Source organism: Gordionus sp. m RMFG-2023, chromosome 5 (genome assembly GCF_954871325.1).
Source record: "Gordionus sp. m RMFG-2023 chromosome 5, tfGorSpeb1-WG-v2, whole genome shotgun sequence".
Taxonomy (NCBI): domain Eukaryota; kingdom Metazoa; phylum Nematomorpha; class Gordioida; order Chordodea; family Parachordodidae; genus Gordionus; species Gordionus sp. m RMFG-2023.
In genome coordinates this window covers 2,570,309-2,590,951 of record NC_088779.1, presented here as the reverse complement: position 1 = coordinate 2,590,951, position 20,643 = coordinate 2,570,309, and the positions used below count along the sequence as shown (strand labels likewise).

Here is a 20,643-nt window from a genome sequence, read left to right as displayed (position 1 = left end):
TTTAGTAACAAAGGCCAAAAGTATTATAAAAATATGTGAAATCCAACATCAATTTTTTATTAACATTTGAGGCAAAACAACTAACAAAATACGATGAGAAAGAAAGAAAAACTTACCAAAATCCAAAATATAAAAATAAGAGAACTTATAGTAAATCAATAAATCAAAAGTACCCGAAAATGAGGGAATTTACACGAAAAATATCAGAACTTTTATATTGTAAAACTTTTTATTCAAATAAATTTGCAAAAATATAATCTTTAATATAAAAAATGTCGAATAAATTTTTATATCAATTTTAATCACAAAAAAATTAATTATATAATATTAAGCATAAAAATTATTTTATAAATTTAATCATAAAAATTAAACATGGTTTTGAAAATTTACGCATAAAAATTAATAATGATAATCATTTTACAAAAACGATGGAAAAAATGATATCCAAAAAATCAGTTATTATTAAAAATGATTGACATTTCTACTAAAGAAAAAAAAATATCGTTGAACTACGACAACAACTACTTAGAGGTAAAAATAATTGTCAAACCCAAATCGTTGGGCAGATATAATTTTGATTATTAATAGCCTCCTTAAAAAAATTTAGCCAGAAATGGTAATAGAGACTTACTCTTCTTCATAATGAAGGTTTTTTAAAATAATTCGGTATTATACATTATAAGAGAGCCATTTCAATACAAATAGATAGTGTGAGTGGAAAAATCCAAGTATTCTTATGTTTCTCAGACATTTAAATCAAAAGATATTTAACAATTACAAAGCAATATCTAGTTTTGTTAAACGGCTCGATTTGAGCCATTTCTAAAATTGGTTAACTTAATATTTTATCTAGAAAAGTATCACACAAGCCTGACGACTCTGTTTATAGATGGCAAATAGTTTATACATCTATTATTATAATCACAAAACTTTTGGAGTATTTTTCAGGCTAAAATATTGAGTTAGCCGTTTTTAAATCGGCTCAATTCGAGTCAATTAATAATACTAGCATAGCAATATCAAATATCTTGTAAAAGCGGAAAATTTATTTGCACCCAAACCTGTATATCTGAAAATTTTATAATTACAAAATTTGTCTTAAAATTATGCTATGGCAGCAAATTATTTATTCATCTTAGACTATCTTAGGTTTGAGACATGCAGCCCTCTAATTTTTTGGGTCTAGTTACTAAGCTCCTATATTTTAGAAAATTCATTCAAATTTTTCTTTGGCCCAATATAAATGTGGTCTACGCTGTGATATTTACCCACCTATTATGCTCTAACAACCCCATGATATAAATTTTATATTCTATAATGAGTCACCCTTTATAATCAAACAATTTTAATAAAACTCTTACAGTCCTCATAAGTCCTAATTATTTAGGCCAGGAATAACAAATAATTATTGTTTGGTGAATCAACTAGTTATTACTTAACATATTTTGGCCATGAGCATGTATTAAGATGCACTAAAATGCTTTATGTGAATATAAATAATTATTAATAAATTTAATTTTTTTTAGCAGTTATATTTTATTTTTACTCTAAAAAGAGTGATTATTTTTACTTTCCTTTGCCCCCCTTTATATGCCTCCCCTTACCCACTTCAAAGTAAAAGGCAGATCGTTTTAACCTTATTAGTATGAATTAAGTTTTATAGTTTAATTTGTTGATGAATTATCCCATGCAATTTTTTTATTTGTATACTAAATTTTTCACTATTCTATTTGTTGCACGTCTGCTAATGTTTATCAATTAATATTTATATCCCTTCATTCATAAAATCAAGCATGGGAATTTTTTCAACTATTAGGACACATTGGAAAAAGTTTACAGCTGCGAATATTGTTCTTATATACGCTGCTAAATATATGCATTACCGATATAAGTTTCAACTAATTAAATATCTTAATATTAATTTTTTTATAGTGAAATGTCATTAATGAAGACTTTCTGTCAAATGTCCCAGGTATAATATTTTATATATTGATTTAATTATGCTCTTTCTTGTTAGAGTAGGCATACGGAGATCAAACAATAAATCCATTTGAAAATTCTAGGCATCTTTATGTTTTCTTGGACGAACAAAATGACAAATACAGAGCAGCCACTAAATCTTATTTTGAAAAATACATGGCACCTATATTTAATTGTGCTGGATTATTGGTTGATGTCATTGATGTAAAATATTGAATTCACTTTATATGATATATTATTTTATTTGATATGAGGTATGTAAATTATGCAAATAAATTTTTTACATCTTTATAAGTATTTTTTTTATTTTCTTAAATTATAAAAATTGATTTTATCAGATTTTGAAATAAGACTAAAAAAGATGCCAATTGTTAATATTTTTATAAAAATGATTCTGATTGTAAATTTAAAAAAGTCTATAGCTCTAGTTCTTAAATTTAAAAGATTCTGAATATCAGGGCTGGAAAAAGCTATAATGGCATTACATTATAGGAACCATTATGTTATATAATGTAATATTCTTATAATTCAACCATTTCATAATGTAAGAGCAACCATTGTTTTGTGTGTATACCATTTAAAAATAATTTTTTAAATATATTTTTTTAATAAAAAATTATTACACATCTGAAAGGGAATTTCTTAATTATATTTGTCAATAGAAAGCAATAAATTATAGTTTGAAATGCATTTCACAATAATAAAAATCCTTAAAACTTCTGAAAGGGAATTTCTTAATTATATTTATCAATAGAAATCAATAAATTATAGTTTGAAATGCATTTCACAATAATAAAAATCCTTAAAATTTTTTTATCTCTGAAGTTATTTTTTTTAGAATGCTTTTACAAGGATATCTGATCAAATTTTAAACTAAAATTTCAAAACTTTTAAAAGTGTATATTTTGTAATTTTAATGCAATTCCTCATTATTCTCTTCAAATTGAAAAAAAAATGGTTTTCATGATGATTTAATAAAATTGTTTTTATTTCTAATATATTTCTGACAAATATTATTTGGGGCAGTTATTTTAAATAAATTTTTAATTTTACTTTACATTAGTAATCTGCATTGGGCCTAATTTTTTTTTAAAATAAAAAATTTGTCTGGCCCAGTTTGACCCCAAGCAAAATTTTTATATTGGTCCTGAAAAGATCGACTCAAAATATAAAAAATAATTATTTTTCCACCCAGTCCAGCCCAAATTTATTTTAATATAGAAAAATTTAATTTTTTTTTTGATCGGTAAAATAAATTAATATTTTGCAATATAAAGAATATTAGCACCTTGTTTCTTGCTAGAATTTTCCAAACATATCAATTTATTATACAAAATGTATTGATATCATATTTAAAAAGATTTAAGCCTGACCTGGCCTGACCCAACATTTTTGTCGGGTTATAGCCAGGCCATGATTTACAGATCTGTAATATGCATAATTTTTCCACGTAAGAACCTTTAGTTCAGTATAAATAGCGCTGCCGCTGCTAATTTTTCCATTCGTTCACAGGTCTAAATATATAATAAAAATTATGAATTCTAGATTTTTCTTTTTGGTTTGCTTCCTTTTTTTTTTTATTAGAACCCAGTCTTTAATATAAATATATATATATATATGTTGTATTCCATATCAAATCAACTGAAGATTCAACCCGACCCTCTTCGGTTTTTTTTTAAATTGGCATAATGGTAGTATATACACTAACTAGCAATAATATTAAATTTTAATTCTCAACTCAGCTTACTTCATGAGATATGGTCATCTTTAGAAACGCGAAAAGTTCAAAATACACCATATTTAATTTTAAATATCTCAAAAAGTAATTAAGCTAAAGGTATAATTTAAACTTTATTAAATAACTCTAGAATAGCCCTTTAATATGATATAAAATTTATTATATTAAAAATAATTTTATTACCAAAAACCGGTAATAGAAAACCGGAAATGGTTATAAAATAAAAATTACACTTTTTTTCCTTTCAAAATTTTTTAACAAATAGACATTGTATATCTTAATATTTGTACAAAATCCTAGATTGGGACCATTACTGGGCCAATAGTTATTACGCTTTAAATATAAATAGTATGGCTTAAATTCTATATTATACGAAATGAGTAATTATTCTTTTAACAAAAGTGATAATATTTGTGAATAATAGTATTTAAACTGAAATCCGAACCCCATCTTAAGATTTATATTCCCCCCCCCCCCAAAAAAAATTCCTTTTTAAATTCGAGATTTTTGACCTGGCAATTCTATGAGTGAATTATGTAGATTATTTTCTTTGCCGGATAAAAAATTATCTTTGTGATCGTCAGAAATATATTTTCATAAAGATTATTTTCTACTTATAATTAATTATCAAATAAAATAATTATCATAAAAATCAAATTCAATTCCAACAGCAACAGCCGTCATTTTTATTGATTAATTTTATAAAGCCATTTTTCTAAGAAAATTAAATTATCGGTATTCATTATCCAATTTATTTTTAATTTAAAATAATTATATAAAATTAATAGCTATCTTTTATTCCTTACCAAAAAAATTTAAATGTCTAGAAAAGTTATTTCTATTCCAGTAAAGTGCTGTAATCCCTTTAGAATAAAATCTCAATCAGTACGTTACGATCTTAGAAATGTTTTACACAATGGATGATAGAAGTGAATTCTAGCTTATCAATTAATCTAAAAATTTGTAGCTCTTGCCGGAAAAAATTAAAAAAATATTCAACATGATCTCACCTTTTACTTCTACGATCCCGATCACATTACCTTCTATTTCTAACTTACCTTCTACCTCAACTATTAATGAAACATTTAGCGATTCTGAACCTGATCAACCATGCAATAATCCCGACTCTTATACAGATTTTAATACTTTAATTTCAACTTTAAATAAAACTTTGCCATTTTTAGGGGAGACACCTATTAAAAAGAAAAGGTTAAATTAAAAAAAATATCCTGTAAATAAATTTTTGAAAATTCAGGGAAAAATTAAAAAAGTTTTTAAAATAAATCTAGAGGATCAAGCAAAAAAAGATGAAGCCGAAATCATAAATCAACTGAAAGAAAAATTTGCTACAAGTTCTCGCAACAATGAAAAAATACAAATTTTAACAGTTTTACCTAAATCTTGGACTCTTGATAAAATTGAAAAGGAATTTTCAACCACAAATTTTATGGCCCGGACAGCTAAACAATTAGTTGAAGAAAAGGGTGTTTTGTCAAACCCAAATATCATAAAACCAAGTAGAATAATTCCGGATGACATTGCAAATAAAGTAATAGAATTTTATAATTCAGACGAAAACAGCAGACTTTTGCCAGGTATGAATAATTTTATATCAATGAAAGTTAATGGTAAAAGGAACCAAGTACAAAAGAGATAGTTTTGTGTAATATGAAAGAATTATTTACCAATTTTAAAGAAATAAACAGTAATATAAAGATAGGTTTTAGCAAGTTTGCTATCATGAGACCAAAAAACTGTATTTTAGCAGGCAGGTCTGGAACGCATGTGCATCTGTACATTTCATCAAAATTTTAAATTAATTATAATTGGGGGTAAATTAAATCAGTTAACTGCAAACCAGCATAACTATCCATTTCCTCCCTTAAAAGATTATAAGCATTACATTGCACAAAGTCTATGCAATCCAGCCCAACCTTGCTGTTACTTAAAGAAATGCCAAATGTGTCCAGGCACTTTGGAACTTAAAGAAAGATTACATTTATTGTTTGATAATAATGTCATAGATTATATAACATTTAAACAATGGTTGGCGGCAGACCGTACCACCCTCGAAACGTTAACTAAGTCCGCCAGCGAATTTGTGGAGTATTTGATTGAAAAATTAAATATTTTAATTCCTCATGCATTTATTTCTTCGGAACAATCTTCATTTTTTAAGTCATTAAAATCGAATTTGAAGGATGGGGAATATCTAATAATATCCGATTTTGCAGAGAACTACGCTTTTTTAGTTCAAGATCACGCTCAAGGCTTCCATTGGACTAATAATCAGGCAACACTTCATCCATTTATGATTGATTACTGCGAAATGTACAGATGCACATTGTATGCGTTCCAGACCTGCCTACTAAAATACACTTTTTTGGTCTCATGATAGCAAACTTGCTGAAACCTATCTTTATATTACTGTTTATTTCTTTAAAATTGGTAAATAATTCTTTTATATTACACAAAACTAATCTCTTTTGTACTCGGTTCCTTTTTCCATTAACTTTCATTGATATAAACTGGCATAAGTCTGCTGCTTTCGTCAGAATTATAAAATTCTATTACTTTATTTGCAATGTCATCGGAATTATTCTACTTGGTTTTATGATATTTGGGTTTGACAAAATACCCTTTTCTTCAAACTAATTGTTTAGCTGTCCGGGCCATAAAATTTGTGGTTGAAAATTCCTTTTCAATTTTATCAAGAGTCCAAGATTTTGGTAAAACTGTTAAAATTCGTATTTTTTCATTGCGAGAACTAGCTAAATAAAGTTATAAATATTTTTACAATTATTTTCTCTCTAAAATAAAATCGCTAAACTTATATGTTAAATATGACATAATGTCTAGTGGGCTCACAGCCCGAATTTATAAAGAAAATATAATCGGCCCGATCATAAAGGAATTTTCTTTTTATTTATTTCGTAAATTACTATATATTTGGTATAATTTATAATTTAAGCCATACTATTTATATTTAAACCATAATAACTATTGGCCAAGTAATGGTCCCAATCTAAAATTTTGTACAAATATTAAGAAGTATAATGTCTATTTGTGAAAAAAAAAATTTGAAAGAAAAAAAAAGAGCAATTTTTATTTATAGCTATTTCCGGTGGATTTTGGTAATAGATTTTTTATTAATAAAATAATTTTTATATCATATTAAAGGGCTATTCTAGAGCTATATTAATAAAATTTAAATCATGCCTTCAGCTTAATTACTTTTTGAGATATTTAAAATTAAATATACTGTATTTTGGAATTTTCGCGTTTCTAAAGATGGCGCTATCTCATGAAGTAAGCCGATTTGAAAAGTAAAATTTTACATTTTTATTAGTTAGTGTATATACTACCAACATACAAATTTTTAAAAAAATCTAAGGGGTCGGGTTGAGAATCGACTTTTTTTGGTTGATTTAATATGGAATACAACATATGTAGTATAAAATTTTTGTCATTTCTTGGATGTCAACAAATAAAGTTATAAAATATCATTTTTTTCAAACATTTTTAACATCGAATTTAAAAAAAAAATAATAAGAAAATACGAGAGGGAGGATGGGTGGTGGATAACTTTTTATAAGAATACTATATAAAAAAAAATAAATACATTTTCTATGAAGAAAAAATTGGGCATCAAACACGGGACAGCGATCCTTAGACCCCTTGGATAATTTTGGCCCTTATTTTGCGACTTCTGAAACCCATGAATTCCAGGTTCTACAGGGAAAGAGAGGGAATGTTGCTGTTCCTTATTCACGAAAAGCTGCCTTTTTTTTAAAAAAAAAAATAAAATAATTTTAGGTTCGTGTCCTAGGTCGGCTTAATTCGGATACTTAATTGCTTTTTTTAGTTATAGGTTAAAAAGTATTTGATCGTAAACACTATGGCTGTGCCGATATTAAATATCGGTATCGGATCGGGTTTTAACCGATATCGGATCGGATCGGGTTTGAACCGATATCGGATCGGATCGGTGAAAAATATGTGGATCGGCAGAGCCCTAGTAAACACCCTATTTAGTTTATTTTTTTAGTGTTTGGTGTTGGACGGTGAGGTGCAAAATTGATGCCAAAATAAGATAGTAAAACTTTTCCAAAAAAAAATAATTGAATATTTTATCAAATGTATTTGTCAAACACAACACAGAGTATCATTACTGATGTATATTTCATATATATTTAAAATAGTAGTTTTAAATAATTATTGATAAATTTAAATAATTATTGATAAATGTCAATCAATAAAACAATTTGTATTTAAAAAAAATAATAGATATTAATCATATTATATTAGATTATTAATTGATGTTGACTTTTTACTTTTTTGTTTGTGGGTTGAATGAAAAAAAAATCGAAATATTTTATAAATTAAAAAGGAAGAAAATTATATTTATACGAAGAATACATTTTAAATAAAGAGATTGAAATGAAATTAATTCAGTAAAAATGAGAAATATTTTAATTACATTTCCGGTATAAATTAATGACATCATAGTTTGCAGCCGATTTCCCAAAAAAAATAAATTTAATTGAAGGGGGTTGGTTTCTGGGTTCGGTGTCGTCTCCTATTTCCGAGGTGTTCTTCTGGTTAAGCTCTCAAAATTTTAATTTAAAACAAAGGTTAATAATTACGTTTACGTATAAATTTAAATAATATTTCTTATTCGAGAAAATTAATTTCTCTCTAGCTCTTCTTTTTTTTTTCGATTTTTTATTATTCGAAGGTTTACGAAGGAGACATAAAATATTATTTGGAAGAAAACTCTTCCCTCAAATCCTTTCTCAAGAATGTCCAAGCGACCGGTGAAACTACTAAAACCCTCACATCGTTTGCGTCTAAAATCTACAAAAACGCTCAAAGCCCACACTCGCCACATTCCACCAAATACTATAAGGACACGGCTGTATTGATACTCGGTAGTCGTCCATTTATTTCGACGGTCATTGATTTCCTACTGACACCGCCACCAATGAACGATGTTCCCGGTGATGCCATCACAAAATTTGAACACCAACTTCAAACTTTCAAATCCAATGTTCAGGTGAGCTGGGTCGATTTTGGAATCCCGGATTACAAGTGGATCAAAACGAGGTACTCGTCCTTCGGCCCACAGTTCCCGTTCTCTCGATTGCCACGCGCACTCGACGAAAACCGCTACTCACATTTATCGAATGTTCGGATAGAACAATCAGCCGACCTCACGAATAAACTGAAAAACCATCTTGATAACTTCCTTAACCTTAATTTACGAAAATTGACCCCGATTTCGACTCTGTGCCACTTGGCTCTAAACATATCTTCTAACGGGTTCCCCAACCCATCACTAACACCGAAAGATGGTAACTCAAAGTTCAAATACGTGTACACCGATCACCTCGTTAAACGTGAAGCTGGGTTAGTGCCCTACGACGCGTTTAAAGTTACGACGCTAAAAAGTTCGGAGGATTCCGAGAGTGTCGAAGATCATGAATACGCGTTCAGCGATCTCGACATAGGCCTAGATGGCGTTACGCATACCGCCGACAAGTTGAAAAACGTGAACCTCTCGGAGCATCGACTCACTCCGCAACTCGAATCGAGGATTGACGATTCCACGACTTTGGAGACTGCCTTGCGATTTCTTAAACCAAAGGTGATTCATTCATTCATAATTGTCATTCCTTTGTCTATCAATGGAATTTAAAATATTTACCCTCCCTCCCCACCCGTACGAAGCCATCGAAAACGCATAAAATTAAAATTATGTATATATATATTTAATCGGAAGAAATCTTGAAATTTATGTAGAATCGGAAACTGAATTTTTTAGAACATTTTCGGGATTTAAATGTTTGGGATTTTATTTTTTGAAATCCGATCCACTCTAAAAATTTGAACTAAGTATTCGTGAATTCAAATTCGGGTTCAGAATGTAAAATGTTCGGTTGGGCATTTTGAGACCACGGACCGAACAGAGACCAATTTATGGCAACTCATCAAACCTGGGTTAGGTCCAGACCTCTCTCAGAAAATCGGTTTCGATTAAGTTCCTGTTATCAGATAATTCTTGAATCCCGGTTCGAAAACGAATACCTTTTTATTTATTTTATATCCAGGTTCCAAAAGTCTCTAAGCGAGAATTTCTAACCAGAGATTCAAATAACATTAATACAGACCTAATCTAACGATTTATTTATTATAAGTGTAACATACATGCGACTCAGCTGTATTCGATGTCATTTAACTATATTCTAAATTTTCAACGGCGATCTTCGATGTATGTACACCTTGTAAATGTAGATGAAGGAATCGTCACTCTATGTTAATATTGATATCATTGGCAAAGGCTCTATTTAGAAATCTATTTAGGCTCGGCCGGAATTTTTTTTTGTAACGAACATAAATAAGGCTCACCCAAGACCAAAGTAAATTCGGACCCCAGGAGGTTTTGGGTGGGTGCAGACTTTGCAGATCACTTGCGCTAATATTCTTACCAACACCGATCTAAATTAACTATTAACCTAGTGAAACAATTTATTGTTAAAAAAAAATTTATTTTTCTTTTAATCGTAATTATAAAGGCCCAAAATTGCGTTAAATTTTTTTTGTTGTGTTAAAGATTGCTAGTTTTAACGATTTATTTCGTCGTGCGCAATCTCGCGGAAATTTTTGATTTCGATCAATAATTTTATCGTTCCTTATTATTCCCTAAAAAGAAAATTCTAATAACGAATCATTCCTTTTCGATATAGTCTAAGAACCCGTTCGGGGTTGTATTCCAGTTCCAGAAAGAGGAGAGGAGTTCTGGCTTACGAACTCCCGATAAAATAGACACGAGAATTCGGGTAGCTATAAACTCCCGAATTTTTAAACCCCCAGTTTTATTTTAGCTTTATTTTGTTAATGTTCCCTCACGCCTTCCAATAATCATAATTGGTAAGATTCCAAGATTTCATTTGCAAAATTAATCAAGATCCACCGGGTTGAAATTGATTCAAGCAACTGCCCGATTTCTCAAATAATTCGAGTATGTACAATAAATTTAATTGCGCAATATTGTTAGCAATTTAGATCTCCAAAATCGTTCGAAGCGAAAATAACGCTCACCTTCAACGCTTGCGATCCGGGAGATCGATGCTCAAAGTGCGGAAATTTTCCTGTCCCTTCGCCTTTCGAACCCGTATACCGATTTTTCGGGTGGCACCGAACTAAAAACGTTTTCCGTCAAAAGAATCACAGTCATATTATATTATATCAAATCAATATTATCATATTTTATATTATATCGGAAAGAATTGTTTCGAATATTATGTCCTAAACGCTATTTTTTTAAAAAATATATATATAGGCGGACATAATACTCAGGAGCGCCATAAAGAACCGCAGTCGATGACGTTAAACTCTAGTCACCTCAAAATAAGAAACGATTCTAACGACATAAAATCCGCCTATCCCGACGAATCAATTGACTCCTCCAGGGTTCGGATTTTGTCCGTGCCTCCTGTCATAACTTCGGAAGAACGGTTGAATCAAGTTATCCAATCAAATATTATCACGTAACATTTTTTTTATTGTATTAACTCTTTTTTTTGAGAATGATATTCTACACTTCACGAGTAGTTGACGCGAGGTCGTGACTGTCACTCGACATTAAAAACATGCGTTTTTGTAACGGGAACATGAACATTTTTTTTTACTCGTTCAATTGAATATGATTGAAAATTGCCCTATTCTCTTTCCAATCCAGTTCACATAGCATCAAAATTGTCTATTCTCTCATTCCGAAACAGTTATAACCTCCCATGGTTATTTAATATACTCAATTCTTAAATACATAAAAGGAGCAAAATAATTATTTTACAGTCAGAGATCCAGAAGATTTTCGCAAGAATGAAATGACAAAATAATTCCTAAACATATGTTGAAAGCTGATTTAATTCATTAATTAGCATGTTGGTTTACACGACCCCATCTTGATAAGATTACACTTAAAAATCGTCGCGTTTTTTTTCAGTGAGGAATCCGATAAACTGGCCAACCAAGATAAGAATAATAAGATGGAGGGACTGAAAAATTATTTCCTAGTTTAGTTGCATTTAAATTTCCGCCTAAAAAGGTTGGATGTCAGAAAGGGCGTCCTATTGTAAAAACCTTTATGTACAAAATTTCCTAATGATTAAATCAGGGGGGAAAACTGGCCAACCCGAGTAAACCTGGAAATCGCCATTAAACGGAGAAGAAAAAGTATACTTTCCATGAGGATTGGTAGTAATAAAAAACACAAAAAAAAACAACGTTTATAAAAGGTTATATTTTATATGATGTAACAAATTCTAAAAAAAACATCTTTGGAATATTTGGAAATGATTTCTTTTTCTTGCAATGATTATTGTTGTCTTATAATTCTTTATAAAAAAAAATATGTTTTTTTGAAAATATTCAGCTGATTTTATTTTTGGTTAATCAATAATTTACTAAAAAAAATTTAAATCCACCTTGCGGAACTAATATTATAGATTTAACATATATTTCCTTTCCCATTGTTATATCTTTCAATGGTTAATATCTGCCCCCTTTATTTTTACCCTGCGACTCCTTCTCATTCTCCTGCCCCAAATTAAACTACACATCCATATCGCTATGATTACCGATGCTCCAAAAAAATATTATTACTGCATTTCCCAATATTTTACAAATTTCAATGTTTACTTATAAAAAATTAACTATCGCTTTTAACATGAATATTTTGACTATTTGTAAGGTTAAAGGATATGTTATTATTAATAAAGTGAATAATCCAAAAATGCACATATATATATAACCACAATTTTTCTCCCCAAAAAAAAATTAACTTATTTCCGATACTATGTTGTCAAGTTTATGTCATTAAAGTTTTATAATTCACTTATACGACGGTTTCTTCAATATCTCTATGCGCGGAAGGGGGGGGGTGGACTGGTAGCACTTTTGTTATGCTAAGTCACAATTTGAGCAGCATATCAGAGACCTGCATGGGTACCATTTGCAGGCCCAGTTTTTTTCTAAAAATAAATTTTTCAAGCCCGGCCCGGATTTTAAATCTCTTACATTTACTTTTGATTTTTATAGCCGGCCTGGCCCGGTTTTTTTTTAAAAAAAAGGTCTCTGATTTATATACATCTATTATCGCTAATAATTGGAAGCATGTCGATTTATTACAATATAAATAATCATGCTATTTTTACTGCGATAATTAATATATTTATATTTACTAAAAACAAAAACTAATAAATAAACACCCTATTAATTTATAATAGCACTAAATAACTCACATTTTTTCCCGCGATAATAAATTATAAAAACCGAATACCACAATAATATCGTTGCGATTAGTGTTGTTTAGGAGGCAACTCAGTATTTTGGCCAGAAAAATATTGCCTAAGACTCTAGATTTCGCTAAATAGATGTCCAAACTGTCGTGACATCTATTGAACAGAATCTTTGGGCTTGCGTAAAAAATTTTCTGGATAAAAAATATTGAGTTAGCCCTTTTTTAAAGATCGGCTCAAATCGAGCCGTTTAACAACACCAGTGACAATATATTTTTTTTCAACTTTAAATCATTTTTTTTGAGCGCGTTTTGAAAAATTTAAAAATCTGATATTGCAAGCTAAATGTATTCCATCGTGCTTGGGAATACCTTACTCTACGAATTTCAGACAATTTTCCCAAGATCTTTCTAACCTGATATATTTCAATAAGATAGATATTTTTAAACATCTGGAATATATTTCCGGTAAAATCAGATTTTTTGCAGTTAACATATATTATGTACTCTTTCTATAATTGATATAAATGATTATTCATTTTATGATGGTCTTTTTTTTTAAATAACTTAAATTCTTAAACAGTATATAAAGTATAAATATGAAATTGTAAATTAAATGTATCCAAAGTGAAGGATATTTACATATCCATCCCCTTTCTTTCAAGAATGGATAACCCAATATTTACCCAGAAATATTACGCGCGCTAATAGCGAAAAACGTGACAACATCCTTTCTTATTATTATTGTTAAACGGCTTGATTTCAATCATTTGTTTGAAAACGGAGGATTACTCAATATATTATCCAGAAATATTACGCAAGTGTCCCGAAGGTTTTGCTTTACAGATATGGCACAATTAACGGAATCTCTAAGCTTGGTCATTATTTTTATGGCTAAAATATTGAGTAGGCCCTTTATAAATATCGGTTCAAATCGAGCCGTTTAACAACGCCAATTCTGATTGTTCTTTTATATCAACCAAAATATGGTAGATTCAATATAAAAGATACGCTTCATTATACGGCCAATAAATTTCGCCGCAAATTTACGCGTTGTCGATTGGTTCATACGGTAACCAGTACAACTTCTTAAAACCGGTTTACAGGATCGCTCTCCAAATAGCATCAGAAACTACCGCCATTGAGATGGCGGTCTTATTTTCTTTCGCTATGGCGGTTTTTAGATGAAAGTTTTTAAATCTTATAAAAATTAAGATGCGTACAAAGCCAAACATTAATGTTAGCTAAACGTAAAACAACGGGGAAAAAAATTATTATATTAGGTTTAGCTGCTGGAATAAATTTCTTTCCCATACTTTCCCTTCCTCCCTCCCAACAAATAAAAACGCATATATTGAACATCTAACACTAACATATACTTTAAAATATACAAACGAATATATGTATAATAAAAATTAACTTTACTTCCCATTAGGCCTAAAACGAATTATTTGTTATTTGATATTCGATTCGTATTTTACGAATACGAATAACACAATTATTCTATTCAAAATCGAATCGAATATGAATAATGAGGAAAATTATTCGTATTATTCCAAATTATTTATATATAAATATTCATAATTATTCGCAAATATTTTATTGCAAGTAAAATAAAAAGAAGTAATTAAAATTTCCTAGTGGATATCATTTCGTTTTATTTTATTTCCTATTATCAAATATCAAATCATAACAAGTTATATTTGCTGAAAAAGTTTAATGGAAGAAAAGGGAAAGCTTCAAAGTAAAATATAATTATTTTATTTTGATTGTTTCTCTTAAATCATTTTTGATGTTATTGAACAAGTCAAAACATTTTTATAGAGTGTGCCTCTTTCCCATATTCTCAAGCTCCTGACAGATAAATAACTAAATTTTTTTGACTAGTTCTTATTATTTAATTAGGAAAATCCTTTTCCCATTTAGTAACCTTATTTTTGGCAAATTTTAGACAATCTAATTCAGATAGTGCATTATAATATCTTCATCCTCTATTACATTTTCATAATCACTTCTAAAAATTATATTAATAATTAAATAAAGGAAATTTATGCTACTAAAGTATTTTTATATATTAAATAAAATCTATAATGAAATACTTTCTAAAATTTTGTTATATTTTATATGCAAATATTTAAAATGTAGATATTTTAAATAGATTATAATTTAAAAAATTTTATTTTGTCATAATCACCTTCACCTCTAACTAATAAAATGATATTAATAAAAAAATAAATACATGATTAAATAAAGGAAATATATGCTACTAAAGTATTTTTAATAAATAAAATCTATAATGAAATACTTTCTAATATTTTGTTATATTTTATATGCAAATATTTAAAATGTAGATATTTTAAATAGATTATAATTTTAAAAATTTTATTTTGTCATAATCACCTTCACTAAATATTTTTTTATAAGCAATTCTAATTCTAAAAATCGGATATTTTGGTCAATTTGTTTGGTTAACGTTATATGAAATCATTGGGTTTTATTTCGTTTATTTTCTATAAATTTTTATATTTTAATGACAATTAGTTTAAAGAATCCTTAAAAATGTCATCTTTAAACATCTGTAAAATTTTTTTTGCAAAATATTTTATAAGCTTTAGAAAAATTTTCGAATCGAATCGAAACGAATAATGATTTTATTATTCGTACGAATACGAATAGCGCAGTTATTCGATTCGTTTTTTTGTAGGCCTATTTCCCATGAATTAGCTTAATCTTTACGATCATGATCATATGAACATATATTTAAGTATATACAAACAATATCCAAAAATCCATCAACAAAATAACATCTGATCTTCTGTCTTACATTCATCCTCCAACAAAAACCAAAACTAATTCCAACTATCACTTTTGATCGACATTCCATATATATCATTATTTCAATATATGACAAAAATACTAAACTACAACAAATTGAAAAATAACAAATAGTTCGCTCTTCGTTTACTACCATTTTCTAGGGAACTCGGGTGAAGTAGCTATCCTTTTTTTAAAAAAATCTTAGGCTTAAAGCTAAACAACAATCACTGAAGATCCTAAAGAAATTTTTTTTTTAACCTTAAACAAAGAATATCTCCTCGAGATATGCAGATTCTATTTTCTCTGTTCTATCCCAGACAATATTTAAAATATATTCTTTTGAATCCACCCCACACCCCCCTCCCCTCAATCCTCTTTTATAAGTTTTAATTTTTTTTAACAAAAAATAATGCGGTTATTTTTGAAAATTTAAAATAAAAATGCTAAAAATAATGTCGCCCAAATTCATTTACGGTTAACAAATTGTAAGTGTGGTTTGTATTTATCGCGCCGGAAAAAAGTCAGCGATATCGCGCAACGAAAAACGTCGCGAAAGTGGGATATTTCTACCTATGGTAGTAGGCGCGCGAGACGCTTCTCATGTCGGGATCCAATTTTTTTCCCTACGTTCATCTTTAAAAAGGGGAAAAAAAAATTAAAATCCGAGTAAATTTAAAGCTTATTGGGCCTGATTTTCAAAATGGGGGCGAATCTTTCCCAAAATTATATTTTCTGCAATGAGCCGATTAATCAACTCGAGCGATTTCAATGACTGGGTCTTTTTAGCCGGAAGTGGTTTTTGAGTTAATTAGAGGATAAATTTCGTGTTCCCTACCCTTCTCTCCTATCAAATTTATCTATTAATAATTATATAATTTTTTGTTATATATATATATTCATAACAATAATTTATATATTAAAATCAGTCTGTCCGGGCCTACTTTTACAGAGAACTTATTAATTACATTTTATTTCATTTTTTTTTAAAAACAAGTCATACCTCGGGGATGTCCAATCCTTCCCCAACACAACTACCCGATGATAACATGTACGAAATCGTAGCTTGCGACGTGAACACCATAGATATTGATCTCTTGCCTCTCACTCAAACTTTTACGAGTAATCCCTCCGAGGAAAAAGGTTCGGTGAATCCCGAAGAATCCTTAAAAATTTTATACGACGTAAACGTGGTTAAAGCCGCTTCGATCGCGAAACCCAGTTTAGCGGAGAATGAATCAGCCAATCATTTTATTCGGATAAAAATTTTGCCAGAATGCTTCAATATTGTAACATAAGATATTTGGAAATAATTTTGCAAACTTTACAAAAATCACTGAAATTATTGATCAAAATTGACTTATTATAATAAATTATTATTGTCAATTGTCATTCAAAATTTTTAAATTTGTATTGACTTTGCAATAAATTATTATTGGGCTAACGTCTCACATTATGTATTATTATTTTTGAAATATTAGCATTCAATTCTTATTTTACGAGTAACGAAAATATTCCAATTAAATATCAATAATAGTATCGATTAAATTATTCAATATAGTTCCTTTTTAATTAAACAATTTAAATACATTTTTGGTCAAGTTTTGAAGTAGTAAATTTTTCAATATTTTTTGTAAGCCTGATTGGTTGAGTTTTAAATATACATAATCAAAACAAATTTCTATAGACATGTGTCATTTGATTTGATGTCTTTCTTAAAATATATAATAGTTCCAAAATTTTTACTAAAGAAGAGATAGAGAGAGCAAAAATTGGATATTATTTTCAAAAAGTCAAGAAAATGATATTTGCATTTAAGATTTTAATAAAATTAAATTAATTGGATCTTATTTAAATGTATTATTGGTAACAATGAATTTTTTATTTGGAAATAATATATTTTATTTTGGATCACCTATCTTTAGCCAACCTCCAACACTGGCTTAGCCATATTTCCTATTAAAATTCATCTCCCCAAAGTTAAGGCTTAATTTAGAAATTTAAATCTCTTAGACTATAAGCTTAGTTTAGGCTAAGTGGACTTGTCTACAGGTCTTATAACAACAGTATTTGTAATATAATTATAATTTCACATTTGTCGTAGGGGGGCCGGGAACTTGTTATGGTCTATTATAATATGAGAACGATTTTGATAGTGACACGATTATATATAGTATGTTGTTTTATTTAAAAATTAAGAATTTAATTTTTTAACAATTAACGTTTAAACCCAAAAATTAATATCATATAATATCCAATTGTCAAGTCACAAATAAAATAAAAAAAATAACGACATAAACAATGATATATAAACATTAAAATGTAAATTGAAAATAAAATATTATTTTACAATATTTACAATCATGTAACAACACTTTATATTCGCTCTTCATTCGTGACATTCATGTCGGATAATTGATTGTGAATATCAGAGTCGTTAAAAGATACCTTTCATGAATCTAGATATAGATACAATTTTTATTGTATTTGTAAGTTGTGCATAACGCTTAATTTATGATTCTATTGTTAAAATTAGTTTAAAAATTTACTGAACTGATATATCACTAATTGAGTTAATGATTGTTTGATTTTAATAATTCATATACGAAATTTATAAATTATAAATAAATTTTATATTTTAGCAATATAAAACATCCTCAAAATTTTAATCATATGACATTTTTAGCCATACTAAACCCTTTCTACCTGGGCACTTGACGGCAGATTGGTTGTTATATTTAATGAATAATAACTTTATTTTGGAATAATCAATAAATATATTGAGATCTCGATATTCAATCTTTATAAAAATCATTCAAAATTTGACGAATGTCAAAACTTATATCAATATTTATACCATCTAAGGATTGACCAAATATCAAATTATTTGACTACTTTTTCAGAGATTGTTTAGAAATATTGTTTCTAAAAATTATGATTTACATTATCTTTAAATTAATATAATAAGTTAAATTATAGTATATACCATTTGGTCGTCATTAGTGTTGTTAATCGGCTTAGCCGAGTCGTCGTCATTATTTTTATGTTCCCTGAACCCGGACCAGAACCTGGACCCGGGTCTTTTAAATTTATTACCTGTACCCGAAACCGGACCTGGTCCCTTTTTTTGTCCAAGGGTTCACATCCCTGCTTATCACCCTAAAGAAGAGTGAATGCTTATGCTTGTAGTCTTGGTTGAAAGAAGAAAAAATATAAATCTCAATTTTATACTAGCTATTTTTTTTAAATATAATATTTGACACTACGATAAAATCGCATCAATATAAACGGTATCATTTGAAACTCATTTTTTAATTATTTAAGCGAGTGGTCAAGATTCGCAATTCGTACTCACTATTACACTTTTTAGATTGAATATTATGAAATAATCGATATCGATCAATAAAACTGCCAACAACATCTGTTTTGAAAGTTCGCGAACGCGATACGAGATTTTCATTTATTCGGGACTCTCAACACATTTAAATATGACCATAATAATATAAAATAAACATTAATTTTAAGTTTTAAAAAAAATTAATTTTAACAATAAACGCCATCTATCGGACAAATCTATATTGGATTAATTGTAAAATAACTTTTGGTGCCATAGTAATATATAATAAATTGTTTATTTTTTCTGAATAATAAATAAATAAAAATAGTTTTACCTAATAATTAGAATATTTGAATTTTATTTTGTGCCCGTAAATATTTGATTGCAAGTATAAAAAAAATTATGTGCCAAGTGGAAGATATTTCATTATAATAACTATATAGACATACGGGACACCAAAATTAGAAAGACATAAGGATCAAATTCCAAAATCTACTACCTTGAAAAGGGGGTACATGTTGTATTATAATTGTTACATGTTTGTAACATGTAATTTTTTTTTGTATTAACCAATGACATATATAATACCTAGACTGACGATTCATTCATTCATTAAAAGTGTACATAGATGCAAATCAGCTGGAGACTCCATCTTGGTTACACTAATCGTTATTAAAATTTTAAACGAGAGCCTAATTTATTCCTATATCCGATGCAAACTTTATTTAAAGAATTTCCGGATCATCGAGATAATAAGGAAGCGAGTTATCAATTTAATAGTAGTTTTTAACATGTGAAAAATTACTATATGGTGTTACCAAAATGGCGGGTCCAGCTGATTTGCTTTTATCGACGCTTTATCATTCTAGGTATTATATATGTCATTGATAGTAACATTTTTTATTGTATAAGGTTTAAGGCGATATATTATATTGTAATGATATATTTTATGTGTTGTAAATTGGATAACGTAATCAAAAACAATTGATTTACGTTATATATGGTGAATTCCATATCAAATCAATTAAGGTTTCAACCCGACCCCCTTCAATTTTTCTTAAATTTTGTATACTGGTAGTATATACTATAACTAAGAAAAAAGTAAAATTTTACCTTCCAAAACTGTTTATCCGCTAAGATATGGCCGTTTAAAGCCGCGGAAAAATGGTTCATTTTTTACAAAATGCACCTCATTAATTTTCAAATATCTTGAGAAATAATTAAGTTAGAAAAATAATTTAAATTTTATTTTGTAGCTTAATAAAAGTTCTTTAAAATGACATAAAAATAAATATGATAGACTTTTGATTAATATCGAAAACCGGATGTGTAAAACCAGAAATGGCCATAGAAAAAAAAAGTATTTTTTTTTCAAATTTTTTTTTCTGTAGTTAGATATCACACTGCTTTATATTTGTATACAAAATCCTAGACTAGAATCAACATGGGTTTAGGAGTTATCACTCTTTATAT

General features: G+C 28.4%; 1 protein-coding gene across 2 annotated transcripts; it reads left to right on the top strand.

Annotated features, from left to right (window-relative positions):
- The first annotated feature begins 1,797 nt into the window (after nt 1-1,797).
- Nucleotides 1,798-17,254, top strand: LOC135929748 (uncharacterized). 2 transcript variants are annotated; one of them, XM_065466452.1, is made up of 7 exons: nt 1,798-1,891; nt 1,933-1,972; nt 2,018-2,184; nt 8,457-9,365; nt 10,776-10,950; nt 11,061-11,268; nt 16,831-17,250. In XM_065466452.1, exons 3-7 carry the CDS (start codon nt 2,137-2,139, stop codon nt 17,129-17,131), a joined length of 1,641 nt encoding a protein of 546 aa, XP_065322524.1. In that variant the 5' UTR covers nt 1,798-1,891; nt 1,933-1,972; nt 2,018-2,136; the 3' UTR covers nt 17,132-17,250. The 2 variants fall into 2 exon arrangements, with proteins under 2 accessions (XP_065322524.1, XP_065322523.1); XM_065466451.1 differs by having other exon boundaries at nt 1,857-1,891; nt 2,023-2,184; nt 16,831-17,254.
- Nucleotides 17,255-20,643: the final 3,389 nt, after the last annotated feature.

Excerpts from the sequence above, each read along its gene's own strand:
- LOC135929748 (XM_065466451.1), top strand. Across the intron at positions 9,366-10,775 it reads TGCGATTTCTTAAACCAAAG|CAATTTAGATCTCCAAAATC; the intron begins GTGATTCATTCA and ends CAATATTGTTAG. Across the intron at positions 11,269-16,830 it reads ATCCAATCAAATATTATCAC|TCATACCTCGGGGATGTCCA; the intron begins GTAACATTTTTT and ends TTTAAAAACAAG.